Raw genomic sequence first — 25,662 nt, 5'->3', positions numbered from 1 at the left:
GGTGCTTGAAGGGGAAGGAGTAGCCAATTGAGCCATCACACCAGGCTAATGACAAAACCTTTTATGCTGCTGCAATGCAGAGCACCTTTACAAACAGTGCTCCTCAAGCCCCACAAAATAAGGGGGAGGGAAAGATTGGGATTCAGAGCTTATGGAACTATATCACAAAAAATAAAGAATATTAAAAAAAATTGGGGCCAGAACAACCTGAATCAGAGGAATCTAAGAGCCCAAATAAACAGCACGCAGGGGGCCAGTGGGTATGAATACCTACACTGCTTAATTGCTTCTCCCTCCCTCCTCTTACTCCAACTCCAGGGACTGAGATCGCCTCACCACAACCCAGAGGAATTAGAAATTGCTGCCCTCTGCATGCAGTGGAAGAGGAGATTTGTAAAACACAGACTTCAAGAAACTTCCACCAGGGACTGGGATGAGTGGGGCCTGCGAAAAGCAAACACGGAAATGCCTCCCACACTTGCTGCCCTGATTCAAAGCTAAGGAGTGGTCTCCAACTGTGGCGCCCTGTTGCCCTGTATCTGGGTCCTGGGGAAAGGGCCTGGCAGGCTGAGTCAGCCAGTGAGGCCCCAGAGGGCTGGGCCATGCAGGTCCTGACAGTATTCCAGGGAGGTGAACATCCTGGGCCTCTGGTGACACCAATGCCCTTCTGAGACAGACACTGTCATTTCTGGAGCTCAGTAGAAAGGTCAGATTACACAAGGAGGTGGGGAACATCCACATGAAATGAATTTAAGCCTTTATTAAGATGTAACGTGAGGGCCCAGTGGCATGGCCTAGCAGCTGGAGTCCTCGCCTTGAAAGCCTCGGGATCCCATATGGACGCCGGTTCTAATCCCAACAGCTCCACTTCCCATTCAGCTCCCTGCTTGTGGCCTGGGAAAGCAGGAGAGGATGGCCCAAAGCTTTGGGACCCTGCACCCGTGTGGGAGACCCGGAAGAGGTTCCTGGTCCCGGCATCGGATTGGCGCGTACCGGCCCGCTGCGGCTCACTTGGGGAGTGAAACATCGGATGGAAGATCTTCCTCTCTGTCTCTCCTCCTCTGTGTATATCCGGCTTTCCAATAATAATAAAATCTTAAAAAAAAAAAAAAAAGATGTAACGTGAGCACAGTTCCAGATTGTTCTACAGGGAGCCAACAGCTGAAAGGCTCATAGAAACCAACTGGGGAGGTCACTGTTCACTTTGCTTGTTAAGATTCTCAGAGGCGTGGCCTAGCGGCTAAAGTCCTCACCTTGAACGTGCCAGGATCCCATATGGGCGCCGGTTCTAATCCCAGCAGCTCCACTTCCCATCCAGCTCCCTGCTTGTGGCCTGGGAAAGCAGTTGAGGATGGCCCAGAGCTTTGGGACCCTGCACCCGCGTGGGAGACCCATAAGAAGCTCCTGGCTCCTGGCTTTGGATTGGCTCAGCTCCAGCCTTTTTGGCCACTTGGGGAATGAACCAGCAGATGGATCTTTTTTGTATCTCCTCCTCTCTGTAAATCTGCCTTTCCAATAAAAATAAATCAATCTTTAAAATGATTAAAATAAACACATTCTGCTCCATTTGTCTTCCACATTTCATGCCATTTTATCCCTTCCTGCTTCATTTATTTTTACAACCTTATCACTTTTTTCACAACCTTAATTCACACAGTATAAACATACTTTGACTGTTTTCAGATACAAATATCAAAATAATCAATTTTAGCATTTCCTTCATCCCTGACAGAAATCCCCTATCCCTTCATATTAATTTTTCCCTATAACTTAAGTATATAATTATTTTCTATAGGTTTTTTTTAAAGATGTTTTTATTGGAAAGTCAGATATACAGAGAGGAGGAGAGACAGAGAGGAAGATCTTCTGTCTGATGATTCACTCCCCAAGTGGCCGCAACGGCTGGAGCTGAGCCAATCCAAAGCCAGGAGACTCTTCCGGGTCTCCCACGTGAGTTCAGGGTCCCAAAGCTTTGGGTTGTCCTCGACTGATTTCCCAGGCCACAAGCAGGGAGCTGGGTGGGAAGTGCAGCTGCTGGGATTAGAACTGGCAGGCATATGGGATCCCGGGCATGCAAGGCGAAGACTTTACCCACTACACTATCGCGCCAGGCCCTATTTTCTATAGGTTCTTTAGAAATGTGCCTATTTTGAACATTTCATGTAAATAGAATTCCAAAATATGTGGTTCTTTGTAACTGGCTTCTTTAACTCAGCATAATTTTTTCAAGGTTCATCTTTATCATGGCACCTATCAGTAATTCCTTCCCTTTTATTGTCTGATATGGCCCTGAAATATTTTAGTTATCCATTCATCAGGTGATGGATGCCGAGGTTATTTCCATTTTTGGCTATTCAGATTAAGACTGCTCTAAACATTCATTTGCGCTGTCAAATTTATAGGCATATCATTCATAATACTCTGCCTTGCTCTTTGCTATCTACAGAACACCATGTTACTCACTTCTTAAATTGATAATTTGTCCTTTTTTGGATTAGCTTGTTAAATGGTTTACCAATTTTATTGAACTTCTGAAAACTGTATTTGCAATCTGTAATGATTTTTTAAAATATTTATTTGAAAACCATAGTTACATACACACAAACACACAGAATTTTCCATCCACTGGTTCACTCACCAAATGGCCACAACAGCAGCTGGACAGGTTGGAAGCCAGGAGCCAGGATCTTCTTCAGCTCTCCCATGTGGGTGCAGGGGCCCAAGAACTTGGACCTTCCTCCACACTTTCCTGGGTGCATTAGTAGGGAGCTGGATTGGAAGTGGTGCAGCCAGAACTCAAAGGGTGTTCATAGGGGATGCTGATTTCTACCGTTCTTGTTTAAGACTGCTGTTCTTGTTCTAATCCAGCTAATCTAAACAGAAACCATCGATAAAAACCCCTTGTTTTGTTTTGCTTCCAAATAGGCATTTAGGCCTATAAACTGCCCCATAAATACTGCTGTAGCACACATGCTGGTATATTTCATTTTTATTTTCATTCAGTTAAAAATGTTTTGCAATTTCATTTTAAATTTCTCTCCAGGAGGGTGGCAGCCCAGCAGCCCTGGCATACTTTATCCACAAACAGAACATAGGTCAGTTCCTCCACACTGCCCAACCCCAAATGCTGCTGAATTCCAATAAACATCTTCCTGTATCATCTCACACATGCCTTTCAGTCCCTATTTTTCTTGCATATGAATTCCATAAACAGAAACATAACTAGCACTCAGTAGCAAAGCTACTGACTGTTTCACTCCACCCCTCTCCCATGGTGGACAGGGTTCTTCCCTGGATCGGGGTGCTGCTCAAGGCCGCAGAGCTGCCTCAGCAACAGGAGGCCAGCAGATGAGACAGAGACTCACTCCATTCTGCCCAGGACCTCTCGAGTGAGTCTCTCAGGTTCAGATATTTTCAAAGAAAACTAAATTTAGCTAATTTGAGTGGTTTCCTGGAATGAAAGCAGTATCAGGGAAAAAAAAGACCTTAAATGCTGTTCGTCATTTTGGTCACATGACGGGCAGCTAGTTAAATGCTTCTTCCTTCCCGGGCAGATCTGCCACAGGTTCCCCTCTGCGTACTCTAGCATGGGCACATGGCTGCTGTATGCTCTGTTCTTAAATGCTCAACAACCATGTGGGCAAAGCAGCACACTGCCAGACAGGTATTATTAGAAACATTTTTATTTAAATTCTGACAATAGTAAGGTATCACAGGAGAAAAGAAAAACTGACAGAACCTTGCAGTAACAGAATGCAACCTGGAATTTCTAGAGAATTAGATAAAGAAAAAAAAAGAGAGAGAGAGAGAATCCTGATTTTACTCAGAGGTTTGCTAATTCTCAACAATTTATCAATTCAGCAAAGTGTCTGTTGAACAGAGAATAAACAGATTAGCAAATCAGTTAATCTACTAAATTGTCATCTACTAAAATCTTCCCAAGTGAAATAATAAGGCAGTATTTCCCCAACATGTGAGATCCAGCTTGCAGGACTGAAATTAACAATAGAAAGTTAAAACAAACAAACAAAAAAACCAACCTACCTCATACCAAACAGGTCTAACCTGGATTTCAGGTCACTGAATATGCTGGTAGACCTGACAGGAGACAGTCGATGCTACGTCTAGACATTCCACTGTTACTCCTAAACACTGTGTATCCTCTCTCATTGGGCCATTACCTAAAAAGACCAGGACCTGGGCCCTAGAATCCTGTGTCTGTGCTGAGCCCTTTCTGAATCCTTGCCGGATGGGGTACAGAATGGAAAAATAGCAATAATTATAAACTTTGGCAAGTCAGTATACAAATGACTATTTCTTGATTGTCACTTTTATAAGCAAGCTTCATTCTAACTCTTGAAAAGATATTCTACCTTATTTGATTTCCCTCAAACATCTGGAGAGTAAATTCCTGTTAAAATAAAACAAAGCAGGTGGCTTAAGAATTCTTCCCTGTAATAATGGTTAGTCCGTCATTTTTCACCATCTCTACGTAACAGGCATATAGAACATACAGTCTTCTACTGACAAATGGCCCAAACACAATACTGGTTACAAAGGCTTGGGAACATCTCACTGTTGTTTTGAAAAATTTAGTCCTTATGTACTGTCTTTATAATAATATGTATTTCAGACCTTCCATAAAATGTTAGCAAAAGCGAATTTCACCATTCCCCTCAACCCTAATACCTTTGTGAGTATGGGTAGCAACCAGTCATTCACACAGCTAATTGTTTCTAAGATGCTATTAGTAGCTGGCTACTTACTTGTTTTAATAAATTGTTTCAAAGCGACTTAAGAATAAACAATGCTATTAAATATTATTCAAAGAACTCACAATCTGTGAAGAAACAGACTTTATATCTGCCATGATTTTGCTTACTGTAGCACATACCTGCTTCATTTCCAAGGGTAATGAAAGCTGCTTCAAGATGAGAGATTTCAGCTCAGAGTCCAGCTGTAACCTGACAGGGCTCATCAATGTCAGGCTATCAGGAATTTTAATCATTATTGATAATTCAATAATTGGGCCTATCTGCATAATTCTGATTCATATTTCAAGCAGAACAGAGTGAGGGAAATTAGAGGACTACATTTAAAACTAAAAATATATTATTTCCATTATATACCTTCTGGTTACAGAAAAATCCTTCACACATAGATATAAATTGCTGATCTATCTGAACTTCCACCATGGGGTAAGCTGAGTTACCTTCTGAGTCTGGAGGACTTTAAAGAGTTTGGAGTAATTGCAGAAACATATGACCCCTCAGTAAGGTCATAACCTTGCCTTCACATTGTTTAGATATGGGAGTGGGTTCAAAGAAGAAAAAGCCAGGCGGAGTGGGGTGCTGGTGTTGTGGCATGAAGGGTTACGATGCCTCTTCTGATGCCAGTGTCCCCTACCAGAGTCCCAGCTACTCCACTTCCTATCCAGTTCCCTGCTGACGCACCTGGAAGAATGGAAGACAGTCCATGTAGGAGACCTGGTTGAGGTTCAGTCCTGGCTGTCGCATCCATCAGGGCAGTGAACCAGCAGATGGAAGATTTTTCTGTCACTCTGCCTCTCAAATAAATAATCCTAGAGTATCCTGTGGTTACTGAAGCAAAAATAAACGGACAAGTTCATTCTAATGTGATCACAGAATGCTTTCGCCACACCTGTTCCACTTGATAGCACCTGTGAAACCTACTCCTGGATGGAGGTTCAGGAAGCAGTCAGGGAGCAGGTATCAAGTCACACATGCTGTGTCTGGTTTAAAGGGAAACATAACAAGACGCAGACGGCTCCTGCCTCCACTAGCACACAATGAGGCTTCCTTAACACTCGCAAATTGGCACACCGCATTGACGTTTGCCTGACATCCATTCTTAGGTCCGCATGCTTCCCAATGAAAAGGCCAAGTGGCTCTGGGCTTTGTTAGGAGTGGCAGTTGTTGCAGATAAATTACATACCGGCACATAACACTCCCGCAGTAATGGTGCAAATGTTAGCCACTACAACAGGTTCTGCAGACTCCAGTTAGCTCTCTGAGGAGAAAACATCACATAAACACCAAGTCATAACAACAGGAGAATGGCTTTAAACACTCAGACCCTGTTTGGTTATATTTGATCAAAGCTTAGGTCTCCTAAACTAAGTTTCATTTAAACTAACTATAGTTACTAATGTGGTTTTTTTTTTTCTTGCTGGACTTCATTTCTTGGTTCATTTTATTTTTACTACAGAACAATCATAGTTTTTTATGGGTTTTTGAACATAATAATACTATCAAGCATTACCAAAAAAAAAAGCAACTATTCATTTTAGAAATTCATAAAAACGCAGAGACCGAAGGCTAGCTACCAGGACCTTTATCAGAGAACTGCCCGTCTTCAGATGACCCCTTCGAAGCACAGCTTTCACAGACCTGCTACCTGAGCTGTGGCTCAGCACGGAGGAAGAAAACAAGAACACAGATTCTGGGTCCTGCACATGGGACGGTGCTGACAGTCTCTCCAAGAGCTCACATCTGGCCCTCAGGGACCTCCTAACTTCTAGTTGCCACTAACCAAAGGAAATGATACCTTTATCAAACAAGTGGAAAATCATTAGACTTCAATGTCACATGCCTGCAGAAATATATACTGAGAGGAGAGAGTAAACAGGTCCATTTCTGAGTTAAGCAAACACAACATCACAACATGCAACATGGATGGTCACAACATTCTTACCCTTTATCAAAACCCAATCTGCGTAAAACGGGCAGAGAAGTCAGACATCGAGGAGACACGACCAGTGTACACAGCTCTAAGGTAGGGAAGTCCTGTGTCTTAATGGCACAAGAATATGTAAGGAAATTGCTAACTTGATGGTTAATATTTTATGAAGCAACTTCTCAGGCAAGTTTATCATTGTGTCTTCAGTGTACATCATCTAAAAATTAATAAAATTGGTAAGCCACAGCAACCATATCATGTTGCAATTTGTACAACTTAATGCACCTTAATAGGAGTGTAATGATTATATTCATAAAAGTTATAAATCAATTTCATATTTACAAATACTTAACAAAAATTATTCATTCATTCCTTGCATCAAATCTTTAAAATTACCCCCATGTCACATATAATGAAATACACGTTGAAATATATTGCCTACTGCTCAGTATAAAGTGAGAATGTGATTTAATGTTTCTGAACTCCCAGCACTTCTGGTGTTTCTATCTATCCACCTAACTCTCTCCCTCTCACTTCCCTTATCTCTGTATTCAGCTTAGCTGAAAGCTCATACAAGATTTATTCAGTAATAAACATTCTTTCCACTGTTAAATAGGACTGGGCAGGAATACTATTAAGTACGAATCCCATAGCAGGTAAAATAGACCAAGAAACCTAAGTAGACCTCATTTTATCGTTAGGCTGCTCTGGTGCGGCCTAACTGTGGGGTCTGGAGCATTCTGTTGGAAGACAGAGGGTCCACACAGAAATGCACGCTCTGCGGGGTCAGAGATGGAAATCACTCCAACATCTGACTTGTTTTTGAGGTTCGGAACTGAGTCCCAATCAAGATATGGGAAAGAAGTTGCTAAACCTTAATCATGACGTTCTTTTAGTGTTCAAATTCAAAACACTGATAAACCCCAATCTACTGAACATGAATGTAATCAAGTTTAAAATTTCTGTCACAAACCAGGATGAAGTGACTCAGGAACAGGTAGTTAGCCTGTTAAAACACCTGTGTCCGGGTTAGATTATCAGCTTCCTCTTAACGAAGGCACTGAGACACAGCCTTTGTAGCTCAAATTATTATGAGACTAATGAATTAATGAATATTGCAGACTTTGCATTTGTGACTTTTAAATCTTACTTTAAATCAATCATTTGACATTTCCTTTAATAATAAAAAAGAACTTCTACCAATAATTTTGATCCCACATTTAAAACTTTTTCTATTTATTTGAGAGGGGTGAAAAGGAGGTGAGGGGACAAAGAGAGTGGGGTGAGCCAAGAGAGCAAGCAAGAGATCACTGATTAGCTGCTCACTCACTCCCCAAGTGCCTGTAATGGCCGGGACTGGGTCAGGGCAGGCTGGGAGCCAGACCTCCCAGGCAAACGCACCAGCAGGAAGTTGAAGGCAGGAGCCAGAGCTGGAAATGCAAGTCCCGACCTCTACCAGGAGACGCAAGCCTCTCAACAGGCAGGTGAGGATGTGGCTCTTTGCCAAATTCTCTTCCTTGTGTGTGTGAGCTTTATTACTTAGCATTAGAATTACAAAATACATAGATAAGAGGTTGGCTTAAAAAATTTCGTTTATTATTAAAGTCCAGAAGTCCTACTGATTTGATCCTGGTAAAATACATGTGTGTGTGTGTGTGTGTTTTTCTCTGTCAAGTTTTAACCATTTTATTTTATTGACTTTCCAATTCATTCAGACACTAACTCAGAAAATACTTCTATGGTAACTTTAAACTGCATTTTTAAACCCACAAATGTACGTGGGGCAATTTTTTAGGCAACAACTGCAACCAAAGTATAAACAGTAAGAATCCACATTCCCTCAAGTAATGGTCCTTCTACCCAGAATACAATGAACTTCATAGATAAGCAGTTTTGTTCACTAAGCTGTGACCTCTTTTTCTCATCTTACATGGAACTGAAGCAAGAAAAAGTGAAGAGAGAAGAGAATAGAAAGGATTTACATTATTACTAAGCCATATGCTTAATATTGAGGTTTCCACAGAAATATTTTGCTATAGTTTCTTAGAATCACTTCTCAAAGGGAGCTGTTTTCAGCTAAGAACTGATTTTATTATACTCCCATTATCTCTTTTACTAAATACTCCCTTTCCAAGTCACTTATTGGACTTACCAATAAGTTCACAGCAAACGGAGACATGACTCCAGTTCGAGCAATGTATCAGTGTAATACTGACTTTCAGTTGGAAGTCATGTATATATAAATCACAGCTGCTGTTATCTATGTACTGCAACTAATAAAGAATAAATGCAAGTTGCTTTTCATAAAAATACAATTTCTAATCAATTTACGTTTCCAAAATATGAGGGCATTAAATATTTAAAACACCAGGTACTCCCCTCTGTTACAGAATGCCAGTCAGGTGAGAACTGTAAGAGGTTCTTTTTATTGATAAGAGATAAGATAGCTTAATATACCTGCAACCTATATGTTTTCTTGCTGTTTAAGAAAAAATATAGAACCTGAACATTGAAAACATGATCAATGTAATAATCACTACAGACTCACCATCTTTTAAAATTTTGTTAAAAACTGCCAAAACCATGATGAGCACAATTATTACAGCTACATTATTTGAAAAAATAATATAAATTATGCTGCTAAAGACAAAAGACACTGAAATACATAAACATCACAATGTAATAGCAGTAACTCATGACTATTTGATATGAAAAATTAAATTTAAAAAGTTATGTTAGAGAACCTGGGAATTTTTCCCTTTAACAAAACATTCTGTTTATATAGCTTCCAATGTCTATGATACAGCAGACAATCAAATACCTTTAAAAGATACGACATTCAAATGCCTCATTTATACAAATAATATTACCAATACTAATAATGTGATGCCCTTGAACAGCAACTGCTCTGCTAATTTTGATTGTAAAATATTTTCTTCATTTCATTTTGCATTTTTGTTGGCAGTTGGCATTACATACTAATCAGTTCTGGGCTGACAAAGACGGTTTTAGTCAAAATACTGTTTCTCAAAAGTATGATACATCCATTGCTGAAAACTAAACAACCATATAAAAGTGGTAATCATTTATCTAAACAGTGATTATGAAAGACAACTAGCATATATATTGAATTCATGATGGAAGGGTACTGAATTCATGATGGAAGGGTACTGAATTCATGATGGATTATTTACAATAAAAGTACTTTTACTAAAACTAACATGATATATAAGTGTCTATGTCAATTACTACAGTCTCTTAAAGTTATAAAAATATTATATATAAAATACCACAGGCTTTCCAGGATATAACTTCATGTGGTTCTGATACTAGCAGCTGAAAAGTGTTTATAATTTAAAAATAAATAAACTATAGAGGTAAACCAGGTACAAAACAGCAGAGGACTGCAATAGTCACAAGAATGAAAAGAATTGCTCAATTACACAACAGCTAACAAAATGGTGAAGCAGTTGGATCAAAAGTTTTAAAAACCTCTTTTAGAGATTTGTCATCTGTTTCTCTATTGAGCTCACTGTCTGGGACTGGGCTCACTTGTCCAAGGGGCTTGGCTTGCCTTGGGTCGCTGTACTGGGGTCTGATTAAGCCTGTGAGTGCCTGAATAGGAAGAGTGTGCACTGCTGGGAACTGACCTTTACTGGAACTTTTCAGACTATCGGCCTGCGTGTCAGATGGCCCTTCAACAGTGACTTCCATGCTTGGAGAGCTTTTCTGTGACAGAACTGCTTCTCCAGCAGAAGGCTCGCTTTTGTCATTACTTTTCAACCCATCATCTTTTTTCTCATTCTCTGCATTTTCTCCTGCAGAAGCTGTTGCTGTCTCTGACGCAGATGAGCCCTGCTCCCTAGGATCGTACAGACTGATAGCACTAAGGGCAGAGCTTTGAGCTCCCAGGGGAAGGCCTGCTGATGAGGAGAGTTTAGGGGCATAGGGAGGCAGGGCCCCAGAGCCACAACCGCTAGTTACTGCTCCAGAGGGCTGTGAAGAGCCAGAGTTGGATCTGGCTGAAGGAGGGGTACCCTTTGATAGATGGGATTCCTTCATCACCGCCTGGTGAGAGTCTGAATGGGACGATCTGTGAAGTCTAGGGTCAAAACTCTTTTGCAGCCTAGGATCTCCTAATTTACTTCCTGAACTATGTGAGTCCCCAAACTGTTCTAGGTAGCCTTCTCTGTTTGTTGTGTTACTTTTGGCTTTCACTGCTGATTTTGGATCAACAGATACTATGTTTTGATGAAGATCACTTTTTGTATTCCATAACCTATTGAGCCTCTGATCAGCTATAAGAGGGGGCAGAGGTAAATTGATTGAAGATACTGGATCAGGTTTAGGTAACGGTACTGGAAGTAAGTCTTCAGGAGCCCACACTATGTGTTTTGCAAAGTTGGGTTTGGCTAGGATAATGTCCATTTTAATGTGACTGAACTGTCTCAGCTGGGACCTCGGATCCTGGAGCATGACACCAGGTAAGGGCTCCAAAGGTATGAGGAAGGCTTTTTCTCTCAGTTCTCTTTCTGTGTCTTCATCATCATCATCCCCTCTTTTGTGTCTGACACTAGTACCGGTGTTTGTATGATGTAAATCCAACTTTGCTCCACCAACAGAAGAGCCTCCATGACCACTTCCACTCCCTCTTAATTTCCTGGGGTCCCACGCAAGTCTAAGATCCTGTGGGGCAGACTCCGAAGGCTTCCGCACGTCTTGCCTTGAGATAGTCCTAAGTCTAGGGTCAACCACTTGATGGCCTTTATTTTTCTCCTTAGCAAGTCTTGGATCAGTGAGAGTGCTGAGTTCTGGGGAAGGTTGCTGCTGGTTCCTTAAAGTTTCTGTTTGTTTCTGTAATGTTTTCAGTATTGACTTGACACTGCTTCCTTCTTCCTCTTCACTGCTGGAGTACCAGTTAACTGTATCATCTAAATGCATACAAAAATTCATTGTGAAGACTGAAGCACTCATATTTGGCCTTAACTACAATTTTAAAAAACACTACTCTGAAATAAGCATAGTAAGAAAATACATGATAGAAATGCCATGTTTCAATTCGCAACAAAACTCTATAAAGGAAGAAGTGCATACTAGAATATGTCTAAGTCCTTCCCACTCACAGAAAAGTCAGGATCTTTCATTCCACACATTCAGAAATATGCGTCACTTTTATGGCAGCACTGGGGAGAAGCAAAGATACTTTTGAAAAGCCACTCTAAACTGTCTAAGAGTCTCTTCAATTCAAGCAATTCTTAAGCTATAATGGCAAAGGGTAGATCTCAGACTAAGAAAAGTACTTTGAGACAGACACTCTATCTCCTTTCTTTCCTTTGACCTCCAGGAAGCCTTGAGCTGAACCTGTGCTTCATTTTTATTGGATGCAGTAATTTAAATACTTCTGTATAAATAATCCCACTCATAATGTTTGCTGCTTCTATCCTTACTTGTTTTTCATTTCTGTGTCAATCTATTTCAAAAGGAGTCTTAAGTAATTTTTGGAATGAGACTAAATAACAGGATGTAGAAGAACAGAGATGGATCAATGTAAAAACAGGTATTAGCATAGAAATGTTAGCAGCTTTTAATCAGAAGAAGTAAAATTCATGAAAGCATTAAGATTCATAAAGATGAATACACATAAACTTAAGCTGTTAGGGATTACCTTTTTTATTTTTATTTGATTATCTTCTTTCTATTCACAGCAAGCAACTTCCAAAGAACATTGCTGTGCGCCACAGCATAAAGTTTTATATAAAATTTAATTTATTTATAAAACCATAAAATTTGTAATACTTTACAAAAAGATAATAATTAAGGAAGTTTATTAAGAAAATCAGATTTTAGCACTTAAAGTAGTCAATTTAAATAGTACAGGAAAGTCATTTATTAGGAATTCTTCTTTTCCTCTGTGATTATATTACTGAAGAGTTAGTTTTCCTTCTTCGAAAATGTAACAGATCATGTACATAAGCTTGTAGTTACCTACTCCTATTTTATTCATAAACTTTATAAATAGGAGTGAATAAACACAACCTAAGAGAGTAGCCAAATATATTAGTGTATTAATTTTGTAATCCACAAAAAGAACTAAGTGCTTTAAATTTTTTGACACTTTACTGAATTATGTTATGCTTATCTATACCCCAAATATTAAGATACTTACTATTTCCATATAATCTATTTATATTAAAAAGTATGCTAACATCATAGCAAAACCTTAACTGTGCCCATGAAGATTTCTGTAATAGCAAACAGATTTGGATACTGGTTTAGAAGTTAAATCTCCAAACTGGAAGGTACTCCTTTCCTTTTTTTTCTTCCCTTAATAAACAGGGGTTTAACTTCTTCCAAGTCTACTTACCCAGGCACTTCAAATGAACCCTTTCACACAATTCACTATTAATGTCACAAAACCAGTCAATCCTAAGAAGATGGGTGCTATGGAACTGGAAATAACAGTAGATGGTTCTGAGGAACTCATTTTCAAATATTAACCTATTCAAATTAAGACATATTCGAACAACTGACACACCTTCTTCCTTGCTTGGTGCCCGATGAGGATGGGTGCTGGCTGGTTCTTCACCTTCTGGGTACCTCTGAGTCAGCCTGACAAAAAGGGCTCTCTGCACAGCAGGGAGGAGTCCTGGAGCAGACAAGGGGCCATGGGCTGTCATGTTGCTGCTGCTATCGGGCCCACTCCCGAAACCAGGTGAGTCCTGAACGACAGGGGGCTGCTGGGCAAACTCCTCATGCCACATCCCATCTACAAACACAACAGGGGAGCAGACACTGTGTGAGTACAAAGACACAGGAGCTCTATTCACAATCACCTTGGATTCTTACACTGTTAAGCAATTCCTAAATATTTTTCAGTTATTTCAAGTTCTACTGTTTTAAAAGTTTGGCTAAATTGAAAACATAATTTAAGAATTCAGTTTATTCAATTCTCCTTAGCTTTATTTAAACATAGTTATATATTCCAACAAAAAAACAAGGCTCTAGATATGTTATTAAAAGAAGTCCACTTACCACCACAGCTACTGGGTGTCTGAAAGTCGTGTACAGCATGCTGTGAATAGTAATTACTGTAAAACTCATCTGCAGCTTGTAGGGATTCATAGTTAGTGTTGAGTGGCATTTCACCGGGACCTTGCTGGTAGGATGAACCTGAAGAACAGTGATTCTCTCGGGGGACCTTCATCCCATGTCCTGAAAATGCAGGAGAGTGGTAAACCCCACTCATATTTGGTGGTGTCAAAGGTGCATCCGATTGGACAACTACTCCAGCTTGACTGTGAGGGCCTACAATTTCAGGTGGACCAGGCGGCAAAGGTGGGCTCTGTCGCATTGGCATGCCAGGAGGTCCTGCACACGTGTGATGCCCAGGAGAGCCTGGGTGTATCACAGGACTGTTGCATCCATGAGACACATTAGGTCCTGGACCTGGACTTGACCCAGAATTGTAGATGTGCTGAGGGTGTGGGCTGCTTCCCTGAAACTGTGGTCCTGGTGGTGAGGCACTGTTATAAAATGCTGGTGGCCTGTTCATAAAAAGAGCAAGTTGAAATATAATTATTTTTAAAAATTAAGCTTTTTTCTATATAAAGCAGAATACTATGTGTTTTACGAAGCACTATTCCATATCATCTAAGTGGAAATATCACAGATGCTTCTTGCTTTCCCTCATAGGTCAGACTTTTCCCAATTGCTGTTTACTAATCATTACTCTAAATTTTACTCATTAGGTATTTAAAAACATAGGTCAATACAAAAACAAGAATCACCTCTATTTCCACTCCCCAAATGATCCTAACTGGTTCTTTGTCTTTTATCTAGACATGCATATACATTTTTTCTATAAAAATTACTCATATAAGCATACAACATTTGACTATACTTTCCAATTGGTTTTATCTGGCATATAAGTTAACTTTTGGTTTTTAAATAGTGCTCATTCTCCTGGACATCTTGCTAATTAGTATTTCTAATAGTTCTCTATCTGTTGGTTTTTGGGATTCATTGAGGAAAACTCCACAAATAATGAGTCTGGTCATTACTTCTGATTTTAATCCCCTTTGTTTCTTTCTCTGATTTTACTGATTAGGACCTGATACGTAACAGTAGCAAAACAACTGACATACTTGTCTTCTTGACTTCAATTGCTCCTATTATTGTGATGCCTGGTACAGATTCCTTGCTTCTCATTTGCTGAGACCACATTGCTTCCCTGAACATTAGGCAATAAGAAAATAATGAACATTGGTACTTGGGGCCCAGGCGCAGCCCAGAGCCTGGCAGTAGCCAACAGGGCTGGGATGATGTGGTTAGAAAATGAAAATCTGCATCCAGATTACCTGAAGATTTTCCTCCAAGAGCCCACACTTAACTGTTTAAAAAGGACCAGACACACATTTGCTTTCTCACACAAATGAGAAGCAAGATGTGGATTACCCACTGCTTGAGGACATTATCAATGACACTGCACCTTCGGAGTCAGTAATGCCAAATCCATCCACTTGGCTTGCAATGTCCTGCAGATCACTGAATCTGTGAAGAGGCTTCTGCAGCTGGGTAATGATTTTGCAGACAAAACCATGGATGGCAGGCAGCAGTGGGTGGCAACACACAGAAAGAGGGAAGCAGCGATCTTGGTGCATGCCAGGTACCTGCCACCTTCATCAAGTTTAATTGTGTGACTTACTTGGAATACAATGTAGTTTCCTAACACAAACTTTTAACTTTTACAGGGAAAGAAAAGAATGAACTGCCAGTTTTAAAGTTTTAACTTACTTCTTCCCAATTTTATGCGCTAAATCCACAGTAGGTTTTACAACTATTTCAAAGAGTGAGGGGATTTTCTTGAAGTCATCAGGAAAATCTGTCTGAAAATCATCTTCAGGATCAGAAAAGGGAAAATGTTCCGACGGGGTTGGCAGAAGCCCAACTCCTGGGGGCGGTTTGGGAAGAGGAGTTATGCCACGTTTTCTAAGTTCTTCTAATTCTCTTTCATCTTCATTTATAAGCTCTTCCTCATTATTCAATACCTAAAAATAGTTAGCTAAAATTAGTGTTTCAAAGCAAATTTTCTTCCTAATTTGAAAACTGTACACATGATCTTAGTAAAAAAGTCTGAAAAAACGATCATTTTGAAAACTGTGTAAAGGCTTCATTAAGCTAGTTTTTTTTTTTTTTTATTTAATAGGAACAGTAACATCAAAGTTCGAATGGAGGGGCCAGTGCAAAGGCTCAACTGGCTAGCTTTCCACCTGCAAGTGCTGGCATTCTGTACAGCCACGGGTTCATGTCCCAGCTGCTTCACTTCTGATCTGGCTCCCTTCGTACGGCTTGGAAAAGCTATGGAGGATGGCCCGAAACCTTGGGGCCAGGCACCCACGTGGGAGACCTTTAGAAGCTCCTGACTCCGGGCTTCGGATCAGCTGAGCTGCAGCTACTGCAGTCATTTGAGGAGTGAACCAGCAGATGCAAGCTCTGTCTCTCTTCTCTGTAGATCTCCCTTTCCTATGAAAATAAATCTTTTTTTTTTTTAAAAAAAAAGTTCAAATGGAACAGATAGCTAACTCCTCATTTTTAATACACAGATCGAGGTTCAAACAGGTTAAGATAACGGTTGAATCAGTTCCTTTAATGGTGGAGTAAGGATGAGTAAACTGCTTCTTAGTCCAATATTTCTGTTTTTAATACACTTTACTAATAAAGCATAACAAATCTTTGATTTTTCCAGAATTTTCAAAAGTATGATATATAAAATGTGATTCAAATAATCAACACTCAATAAATAACAAAAGTTTAAAAGTAATACTCACTTTGTCCAAAAGTTTCCTTGTCTCTTTAGTCAGATCATCATGGGAAAATTTACAGTTGTCTCCTTGGTAACATTTTGCACCAGTATGATAGAACTTACATGGAAATTCATGTAAATAAAAATATTAAGGAACAGTTCAAGTATAATCATGACCTGGTTTTCAAAGATCAAACCATGTAACTGCTAAGCATGGCTACCTTCTGGAGAGCTGTTGTGCAGCACATGCCTACAGTCAGCAGTGTTGTACTGTATACTTCAACATGTTAGAAGACCACAGGTGTTGGACCTAGTAGTTAAGATGCAATCAAGATGCCTGGGTTGTAAACAGGAATGGCTGGGTTCAAATCCCAGCTCTGAGTCCTTTTTAAAATTTTATTTTATTGAAAGGCAGGGGTGACAGAGAGGTAAAAGGCAGAGAGGAAAAAAAGATCTATCCATTGGCTCACTGCCCAAATGCCTGAAGCAGCCAGGACAGAGGGAAGCAAGCTCCTATGTATGCTGTATGCCACAGTGCCCTGAGTCTTGACTATCAGCTTCCTGATGAGAGAAGACAGCAGGTGACAGCTCAAGCAGCTGGCTCCCTGACACTCACTGGAACGAAATTCCTGACTTCCAGGTTCACTGCCCCATCCCAGATCCTTGGCTGTGGTGGTCATTTGGGGAAGGGAACAGAGGTTGGGGAAACATGTACTCATTTTCAAATAAATAAAAAATATTTAAAACCTCTAAAAACTGTGTAAAACCAGCAAGACATCAAATTTTCTATAACCACATTAGATTATTCACTTTGCTATGAATAGATACGTTAATTGTGCCAAAAGATACAATTTGTATTATTTGACAACTTTGTGAGATCTATACCACAACTCTCTTCACAGCTATAACTCTAAACACTGCAGTATTTAAAATTATACTACATTTCATCTGTAAATATCTCCATATTTTCTTGAACAGATAGTATATTTTTTCTTACCAAGCATGGCCTCACCTGACAAAATTAATACACTAATGCTTATTAGTGCGCAAGTCAACATGCAAAATTTTGACTGTTTTGGAAAGATTTTTTTTTTACAATTGTTTTATTCAGAATAGAATTTGAATCCACAAATTTCACTTAGTTAATCCACAAATTTCACTTAGTTAATATATCTCTCAACTTTCTTTTATTGATCTCTAGAAATTCCTTCTCTTTATTTCTGTACCACTGTTGCTTTTAATAATACTACATAATGTAAATTTTTAAAATTTTTCATTTATTTCAGAGACAGAGAATGCAAGGGCAAGGGAGAGCTCTCATCAGTTCATTGCCTAGATGTCCACACCATCCAGAGTTGGGTCAATGTTGGAGCAAGGAGCCAGAAATGTAATTCAGGTCTCTGTGTGCCAGGAATGCAATGACTTAAGCTACCATCACAGCCTCCCAGGGTCCGTGTGAGCAGCAGCTGAACTCAGGAGCCAGAGGCGGCTGTCAAACCAGGCACACTAAATGGAACATGGATATCTTAACTGCCAAGACAAATAACCAGCACACAGATGGTGTTTAAACAGTCTCCACCGGAGACTGAAAATACTGACTTGACTGCTTCTGTTTTGACATTAGGACTGACCAATTCTTCCAGGTGTTGTCTTAAACTTCCTCATCAGCTTAACTTCTCAGCCAATATTTAGTGGCTATCACAATCACTACTCAGATCTACTAATTTATTAGAATTTGCAAAATGGTGGGATGGCTTTGTCAAAAGGTGAACACATGTGTAATTCTGCCAGAAACTGCTAAGCTCTCCTCCACTAAAGGTGCAACATTTTAACAACCATAATACAGCAAAGCATTTTCTTTCTTTCTTGCTACCAAATTTAGCTGTTAGGTGTTTTGGATTTTTGTGAATCTTACAGCAGTAAATGTCATCTCAATGTAGCTCATGTTACACTCCTCTTGTTAACAAGCAGGATCATCTTTCCGTATGTTTTAAGAACATCTGTACTATCTCTTGCTTCATTTTCCTCAGCAACGCGCACCACACAGTATTAACTATGATATAAATGACATACAGTTTGCCCACTTTATTACTTACATTTTTACTTAGTTGTATGCGTTTGTTATACAAATTTAAATTTTTTAACGCAAATTTTCAACACTTTCTATCACTGATAGTTTTCCATTATAGATCTTGAATCACAGCTGGGAAGTCCTGTTCTCCTGCATTGTAAAGGACTACACTCAAACATTTCTCCAGTTTCATTTTTCACACTTGAATCTATAACAACAGAATTTTCTTCTTCTCTGTCATTCTCTTTCTTTTTGTTTAGATTCATTCAAACTTTATCGGGAAAAATAAATACGAGAAATCCAGCAGATCCCTAGAGGCAGCAACAGCCACAACACATGAATCCACAGAGCCACACAGAAAGTTCAGGGGGGAAAAGTGTACATGTATAAAAAGGTGTTCTCTAGTTAAAAAAAAAGACAAAGAAACAAAAAAAAGCTTCAAATCCACATGTAGTGGAATAGACACAGAAGTATAATTCAGATGCATTTATTTACAAAGAGAAAAGTAGGGAATTAACATACAGTGTTTATCATTCAGTGGTAAAATCTGATGAGACTTCAATTTTATAATTTTCCACAATGAAAATTTATTAATATGAACCTAAGTAACATAATTATATGATAAAATAAATATTTCACCAACTACTCTTTCACGAAGCACATTCCCTTGAAATACTTTAAATTGATTATATTAAATAAAAAGTACCTTCACTTCGCAGAATCGCCTTTCAAAGGGAAGATAATTCATTTCCCTAAAGAATAAAAAGTTAGTTTGTCTTTTTCTTTTTTTTTTTTTTAAAGATTTTATTCATTTTATTACAGCCAGATATACACAGAGGAGGAGAGACAGAGAGGAAGATCCTCCGTCCAATGATTCACTCCCCAAGTGAGCCGCAACGGGCCGGTGCGCGCCGATCCGATGCCGGGAACCCGGAACCTCCTCCGGGTCTCCCACGCGGGTGCAGTGTCCCAATGCATTGGGCCGTCCTCAACTGCTTTCCCAGGCCACAAGCAGGGAGCTGGATGGGAAGTGGAGCTGTTGGTATTAGAACCGGCGCCCATATGGGTTCCCGGGGCTTTCAAGGCGAGGACTTTAGCTGATAGGCCATGCCGCCGGGCCCAGTTTGTCTTTTTCAAACACAAAATCTGACTAGACTGGGTTTACTCAATATGTTGTTTTAAATTTAAAATCTAATGAGGCATTCAAGGTGGTATGATTTTTTTAAAGCTTCAGTGAGGGGCCCCCAGCACTGTGATATTGGGGTAAGGCTGCCACTGGTGGTGCTGACACCCGATACAGGTGCTGGGTCAAGCCCTGGCTGCTCTACTTCCAACCCAGCTCCCTGCCAATGTGCCTGGGAAGAGGCACCTGCGTCCGGACAGGATACCCAGAAGCAGCTCCAGGGTTCTATCTCCAGACTTGCCTGGCTCCACCTGTTGCAGCCATCTGGGAATGAACTAGTGATGGAACAGCTCTGTTTCTCTCCATCTGTAATTGTCTGTGATTCTTTTAAATAAAATTTTTAAAAAAGAACTTCAATGATACTTTAAAGACCTCAATATTTTGGTTACTATATATATTATAGTAAAGGATATTATGCATATAAATGCAGTTCTCTCCTTTGGTACAATATCCTTGTAAATAAAATTTGCAGATCTCTTTCCTCTTCTCCAGCTCTGCATCATGATCAAATTTACATTGATCTCCCTGTTCACAAAAAAAAAGAAGTATGTGAATTTAATTTTCTCCATAGTGCTTCATGATAGCATACCAGTCATTACCTTTATTCTTTAAATAATGAGCTAGTAACAACTGAAACAATACCAAGACAGTGGACATGGCTGTCTGCAGCAGGCCTGCCAGAGAGCAAGGCTGCAGAGGAGACTGACAGCTTTCCCACTAACATGAACCATTTCTGGGACTTAACTTCTCAGGGCTGTGTAGGGACACCAACAGCAAGTACTCTGTAATGTCACTGTAAGGACTGAATCATTTAGTGTTAGTTGTACTTGCTATGTAATCAAAGTTATATGCTTGTTAAACAAGATCTGATTTCAACAAATTATGGTACTGTCCCGGAATATAATGAAACGAGTGCTCATGCATAGTATTCCCACGCAAAATCCATTTGTAAGAAACAGTTTTATTATAATTACACAAAGAACAGTAAAATAAAACAACCACCACCACCAAAAAAAAAAAAAGACTTTAAACTTAAAAAATCATTTTGGAAGTAGAAATGACTTACGATATCCCTATGTATTTACCTTAATACATCTCCCTTCCAGGAAGTATTTACAGATTTGTTTTCCTTTGTGTTCCACTGTATGCTGATTAATAAATTCCTGAGTCATAACCTTCCATTTTTTCCCTGGTTTACTATACTACAAGAAAAAAAGTCATTGAATGTAACATGAAATATTAATAGGTATAAAATGTACAGTTAAATGCATCACTATTAAAAGTGATCAAAATCCAATGCTTTGATGCTATTCATTTACTTGTAGAAACACATTTAATAATTTGCTTATACAGCTACCAGTAGTACAAAGAGATCTATTTGTTTCTACCTTAATGAGGATAATATATTTAAAATAAAATTCTAAAAAGTTTGAAAGTTCACAATAATATTCTATTTTAGTAAAGATGTAACAAAATGTGCACTGTACGTATCATTGAGGTGACTTCAAGTAACTAGACTGCTTAACATAAAATGTGTAGTTTTCATGATCAGCCTGAAGTAACTCATAGCAAAGCCTGAAAATTACACACATAGTAAATTAAACTAAAATAGAAACAACACATTCAAAACTAGGAGAAGCATGTTTTCCCTTAAAACTTAAAATTAAGAGATACAGTAAGAAAAATTAAGGAATCTCACAGCCTGGTTTGCTTTCCTTAGCTCCCTTTGGTCCTCTGTTCAACCTATGCTGTACACAGAAAACTGAGTAACAAGATGGACCACGGTGTTAATAATTACATTCATGAACTCCAGACGTTTCCAACACCTATCATGTGCCCTTGCACACTGTAGGCACTGAATAGCTATTTGCTCTTGATTCAATTTCAGATTTCCCTTCTCCTTCAATGAGCTTTAAGCACATTCTGTGGATAACAGAATACTGCCTCACAGAAAATACTTGAGGCAATGAATGGCAAGAGTGAAATCTGACACTTAGCTATTCCAGCTGAAATGATGTTTTTCAGTTACAAATTTTTCTCTTAGAATGGAATACAGGGTATCTTCAAAAAGCCATAGAAACACAGTATAAAAATAGTCTACAAATGAAATTCAACATAACTTTAATATCAAAATAACTTTGTCTCTTAATTTCCTTTCCAATGAACTTCCTCAGCACCCCTGCATTACTGCTGGCCACAGGAAGCGCGGCAGGGCGGGGATGGGCAGCAGTTGGAGCAGCACCAACACACAGCTGAGAAGGCTTCATTCTGGTATTCTTCAGCACTGGGCTAGCTACTGTCTGCATCACTTCAAACTAAACTTAAAAATGATTACAAAGAACCTGAGGGCCCTCAACACACAGAAGTGATAACTACTGTGGAGAGGAAATTGTTGATCACTTTTAATTGGTCACTACACATTTATATACATGGATCAAATTACCACACCATACCCCAGAAGTTATATACAAATATTAATGTGTCTATTTATAATAAATAATACATTAATACTTTAAAACCACAAGACTCTTTTTGCAAACAAATAAATTAAAATACGGGAACGTCACTCTCTTCTGTACATGTAAGTTCTCAGTACCTCCTGATAGTCATCCATCCCCGAGTAAACAGGTCCCTTGTTAGTTCTTCCCCCACGGTCTTTTCGCTTGATTTTCTTTGGCAAACTACGTCCACGACCAATACCGAAACTTTTAGCTCTCTGTTCCATACCTAAAAAAGTCAGAAGAAATTAATTTAAATATTATAGAATAACGAAATAATGTTCAGTCTGTTGGTTTACAAGGAAGACTATATTTTAAACTGTAATGTACAGTGCCTATTCTTCCCCCATTCACCAGATTCAATGAAAAAAAAAATCTTTCCATTTTATCACCTTGGCAACACTTTTTGTTCCTTTGCTTTTTAAGGGATGTTAACATAGTAAGGAAGGAGCAAGGATAAACACAGAGTTTAAGAAGCCCAATCTAATCTTATGCTTTTCCATTTCCTTTAGGATAATGGCAAGTTTTTCTGTTTTTAGCGAATTAAATATTATTAGCAGTACTTAAAGAAGACATCAGGGTAGTAGTTATTAATTTGTAGCAAAACTGTTTTTCTTTTGATAATTCTGAGAAGATCTATACAAATATTTCCAAGTAAACATGTTGTCTTTTGTTTCGGAAAAACTGGGTGCTTAAAAGTATCCAAAAAGGGCCTGACAGGGCCATAGCCTGAGGCTCAAGTCCTTCCTCAACATACCAGGATCCCATTTGGGCACTGGTTCTAATCCCGGCTGCCCTACTTCCCATCCAGCTCCTTGCTTGTGGCCTGGGAAAGCAGTGGAGGACGACCCAAAGTCTTGGGACCCTGCACCCGCGTGGGAGACCTGGAAGAGGCTTCTGGCTCCTGGCTTTGGATCAGCTCAGTTCTGGCCATTGCGATCACCTGGGGAGTGAACCATCGGATGGAAGATCTTCCTCTGTCTCTCCTCCACTGTGCATATCTGACTTTCCAATAAATTAATAAATAAATAAACAAATCTTTAAAAAGTATCCAAAAAACATAACTCGTTACGGCAGTAAATTATAATATGTAATAATATCTCACTTAATCAAAGTCATATTCAAATGAAGATTCCTAAAAACTTAAACCATAACTCGTTACGGCAGTAAATTATAATATGTAATAATATCTCACTTAATCAAAGTCATATTCAAATGAAGATTCCTAAAAACTTAAAACCTATAAAAACAACAAAAAAAACTATGCAAAAACGCTTCAACCTATTAAATTTTTAAAAATGTTTTAATTACTAATACATTTTCGCTTCAAATGCAATAAAACTTAGGACTAGCACCATGGAAGAGCAGGTCAATCTGCCGTGTTGGAGCATTTGTTCAGGTCCCCATCCAGCTCCCTGCTAACGTGTCTGTGAAGGCTGTCAAGAACCGCTCAGGCACCTGAGCCCACCTGCCACCCAAGTGGGAGACCAAGATCAAAGCCCTGGTTCCAGCTTCAGCCTGGCCCCAACCTGGCTGTTGCAGCCACATTTTGTGAATGACATCTCTCCAAGCGAAAGATCTTTTTCTGTCTCTCCATCTTTTCCTGTCACTCTGCCTTTCAAATAAACAGACTTTTTAAAAAGTTACACCTCACCGTTACAATTTACAGACAGTTACATTTTGCACACTGCTGGAGTTAGGGCCTGTGAAATCAACACATCTTTATGAATATTTACTTGATACATATCTTAAAAAAATAAAAGATATATGTCTTTTGACTTGGCAAGCCTATTTTTTTTAAGAGATTTTTTTAAATTGAAGTCAGATATATAGACAGGAGCAGAGATAGAGGAAGATCTTCCATCTGATGGTTTACTCCCCAGGTGATCGCAACGGCCAGAACTGAGCTGACCAAAGCCAGGAGCCAGGAGCCTCTTCCAGGTCTCCCATGCAGGTGCAGGATCCCAAGGCTTTGGGTCTTCCTCCACTGTTTTCCCAGACCACAAGCAGGGAGCTGGATGGGAAGTGAGGCCTCTGGGATAGAACTTGTGCCTATATGGGATCCTGGCACGTTCAAGGTGAGGACTTTGGCCCGCTAGCCCACGGCGCTGGGCCCAATCCGATTTTTTATTGTATTTTTTTTTTGAGACATACATAGAAAGAGCTTCCACTTACCGATTCATTTCCCAAACATCCACAAGAGGCAGAGCTGAGCCACCCCAAAACAGGGAGCTGCCAAGTCAATCCAGAACTCCACAGAGAGTGACAGGAATCCAACTATTGGATCACCTGCTGTCCCCCAAAGTCTGGGTTAACAGGAAGCTGGGATCAGTACTTTGAAATGGGTACTGAATCCAATGTGGAATGCTGGCATCTTGGTAGTGCCTTAACCACTTGGGAAACCAACCACTCCAGGAAATCCACTTTTTATAATTTGTTCTTAAAAAAAATTAATTTTTATTGGAAAGGGAGATTTACAAACAGAAGGAGAGACAAAGAGAAAGATCTTCCATTCTCTTATTCACTCCTCAAGTGGCTGCAACGGCCAGGGTTGAGCCTATCCAAAGCCAGTGGAGCAGCCAAAACAGGAACCAACCCCCATAAGGGATTCTAGCACTTGAATGGGGAGGACCAGCTAACTGAGCCACTGTAGTACAAGAAAAAAAAAGTATGCCAAGATGTTTTCTGAGTTATGCATAAGTATGTTTACTGAAGGGTGAATTTCAAGATTTGGAAAAAAAAACTGGGTCCAACTTCAATCTCTAGTAATTGCTGTACTACTAAACAAACCCAACAATTTGTTACAACAAATTTCTGTCAAACTCATTGAACAAAATGTAGCTATTTAAAGCTGCTCATTAACATGGGAGTGATTAAGCTACATTTCACAGTTAAGGAGAAAAACAATATGTACAGCTTTTATTAAAAAGAGTGGCCAGAAAATTTCTGGAAGAATATATACACAAAATAATAAAAATTATTATCTCTGGTGGTAGAGATTCAAATTAATTTTGTCTTATCTTTGATTACGCTACATTATCTTTTCAATAAACAAGAACACTTTTCTGCATTTAACTTCATACTACTTCTATAACTCCAGGGAAGAAAATATCAAAAATAAAATGCAATAGCCTTTAAAAAGACAAAGGAGAACTTACAAATCCAGGCAGGAAGATAAATGCAAATTCTCTCAACATTAACTGTCTTATGTAAATACACTGATAAGACCACATACGAACTCCATGAGTAAAAAACCCACCATAATAACATTCATGGAGATACATTATTTTTCCTTTGGTTCAGTTAAAATTAACATTCACATTTTTAAAATGAATTTTTCTAAAAGAACTAAGAAAAATAGGTAAATTTATTCATAATTAATTCCTTTTTCAAAAATAATTAAAGGGTC

At 39.2% G+C, this 25,662-nt stretch overlaps 2 protein-coding genes across 3 annotated transcripts in view; one reads left to right on the top strand and one right to left on the bottom strand.

The window, feature by feature from the left end:
- LOC118759861 (uncharacterized) overlaps nucleotides 1–620 on the top strand; it is a 28,540-nt gene extending 27,920 nt beyond the window's left edge. The window contains exon 8 of the mRNA XM_058668312.1: nucleotides 319–620. Coding sequence (XP_058524295.1) covers nucleotides 319–501 — 183 coding nt within the window. The 3' untranslated portion in view covers nucleotides 502–620. The remainder of the gene's footprint in view (nucleotides 1–318) is intronic.
- Nucleotides 621–9,866: 9,246 nt separating this feature from the next.
- ZC3H6 (zinc finger CCCH-type containing 6) overlaps nucleotides 9,867–25,662 on the bottom strand; it is a 50,005-nt gene continuing 34,209 nt past the window's right edge. For both annotated transcript variants that reach the window (XM_058667630.1, XM_058667629.1), the window contains exons 5-12: nucleotides 22,352–22,482; nucleotides 20,841–20,957; nucleotides 20,169–20,280; nucleotides 16,527–16,636; nucleotides 15,493–15,746; nucleotides 13,732–14,243; nucleotides 13,235–13,465; nucleotides 9,867–11,630 (exon numbers count right to left, since the gene is read on the bottom strand). In XM_058667630.1, the coding sequence (XP_058523613.1) occupies nucleotides 10,150–11,630; nucleotides 13,235–13,465; nucleotides 13,732–14,243; nucleotides 15,493–15,746; nucleotides 16,527–16,636; nucleotides 20,169–20,280; nucleotides 20,841–20,957; nucleotides 22,352–22,482 (2,948 nt within the window). In that variant the 3' untranslated portion in view covers nucleotides 9,867–10,149. The remainder of the gene's footprint in view (nucleotides 11,631–13,234; nucleotides 13,466–13,731; nucleotides 14,244–15,492; nucleotides 15,747–16,526; nucleotides 16,637–20,168; nucleotides 20,281–20,840; nucleotides 20,958–22,351; nucleotides 22,483–25,662) is intronic.

This window comes from Ochotona princeps, chromosome 8, assembly GCF_030435755.1.
Source record: "Ochotona princeps isolate mOchPri1 chromosome 8, mOchPri1.hap1, whole genome shotgun sequence".
Classification (NCBI taxonomy): domain Eukaryota; kingdom Metazoa; phylum Chordata; class Mammalia; order Lagomorpha; family Ochotonidae; genus Ochotona; species Ochotona princeps.
Note: the sequence above shows the minus strand (reverse complement) of the source record. Positions and strands in the feature narration are given on the sequence as shown.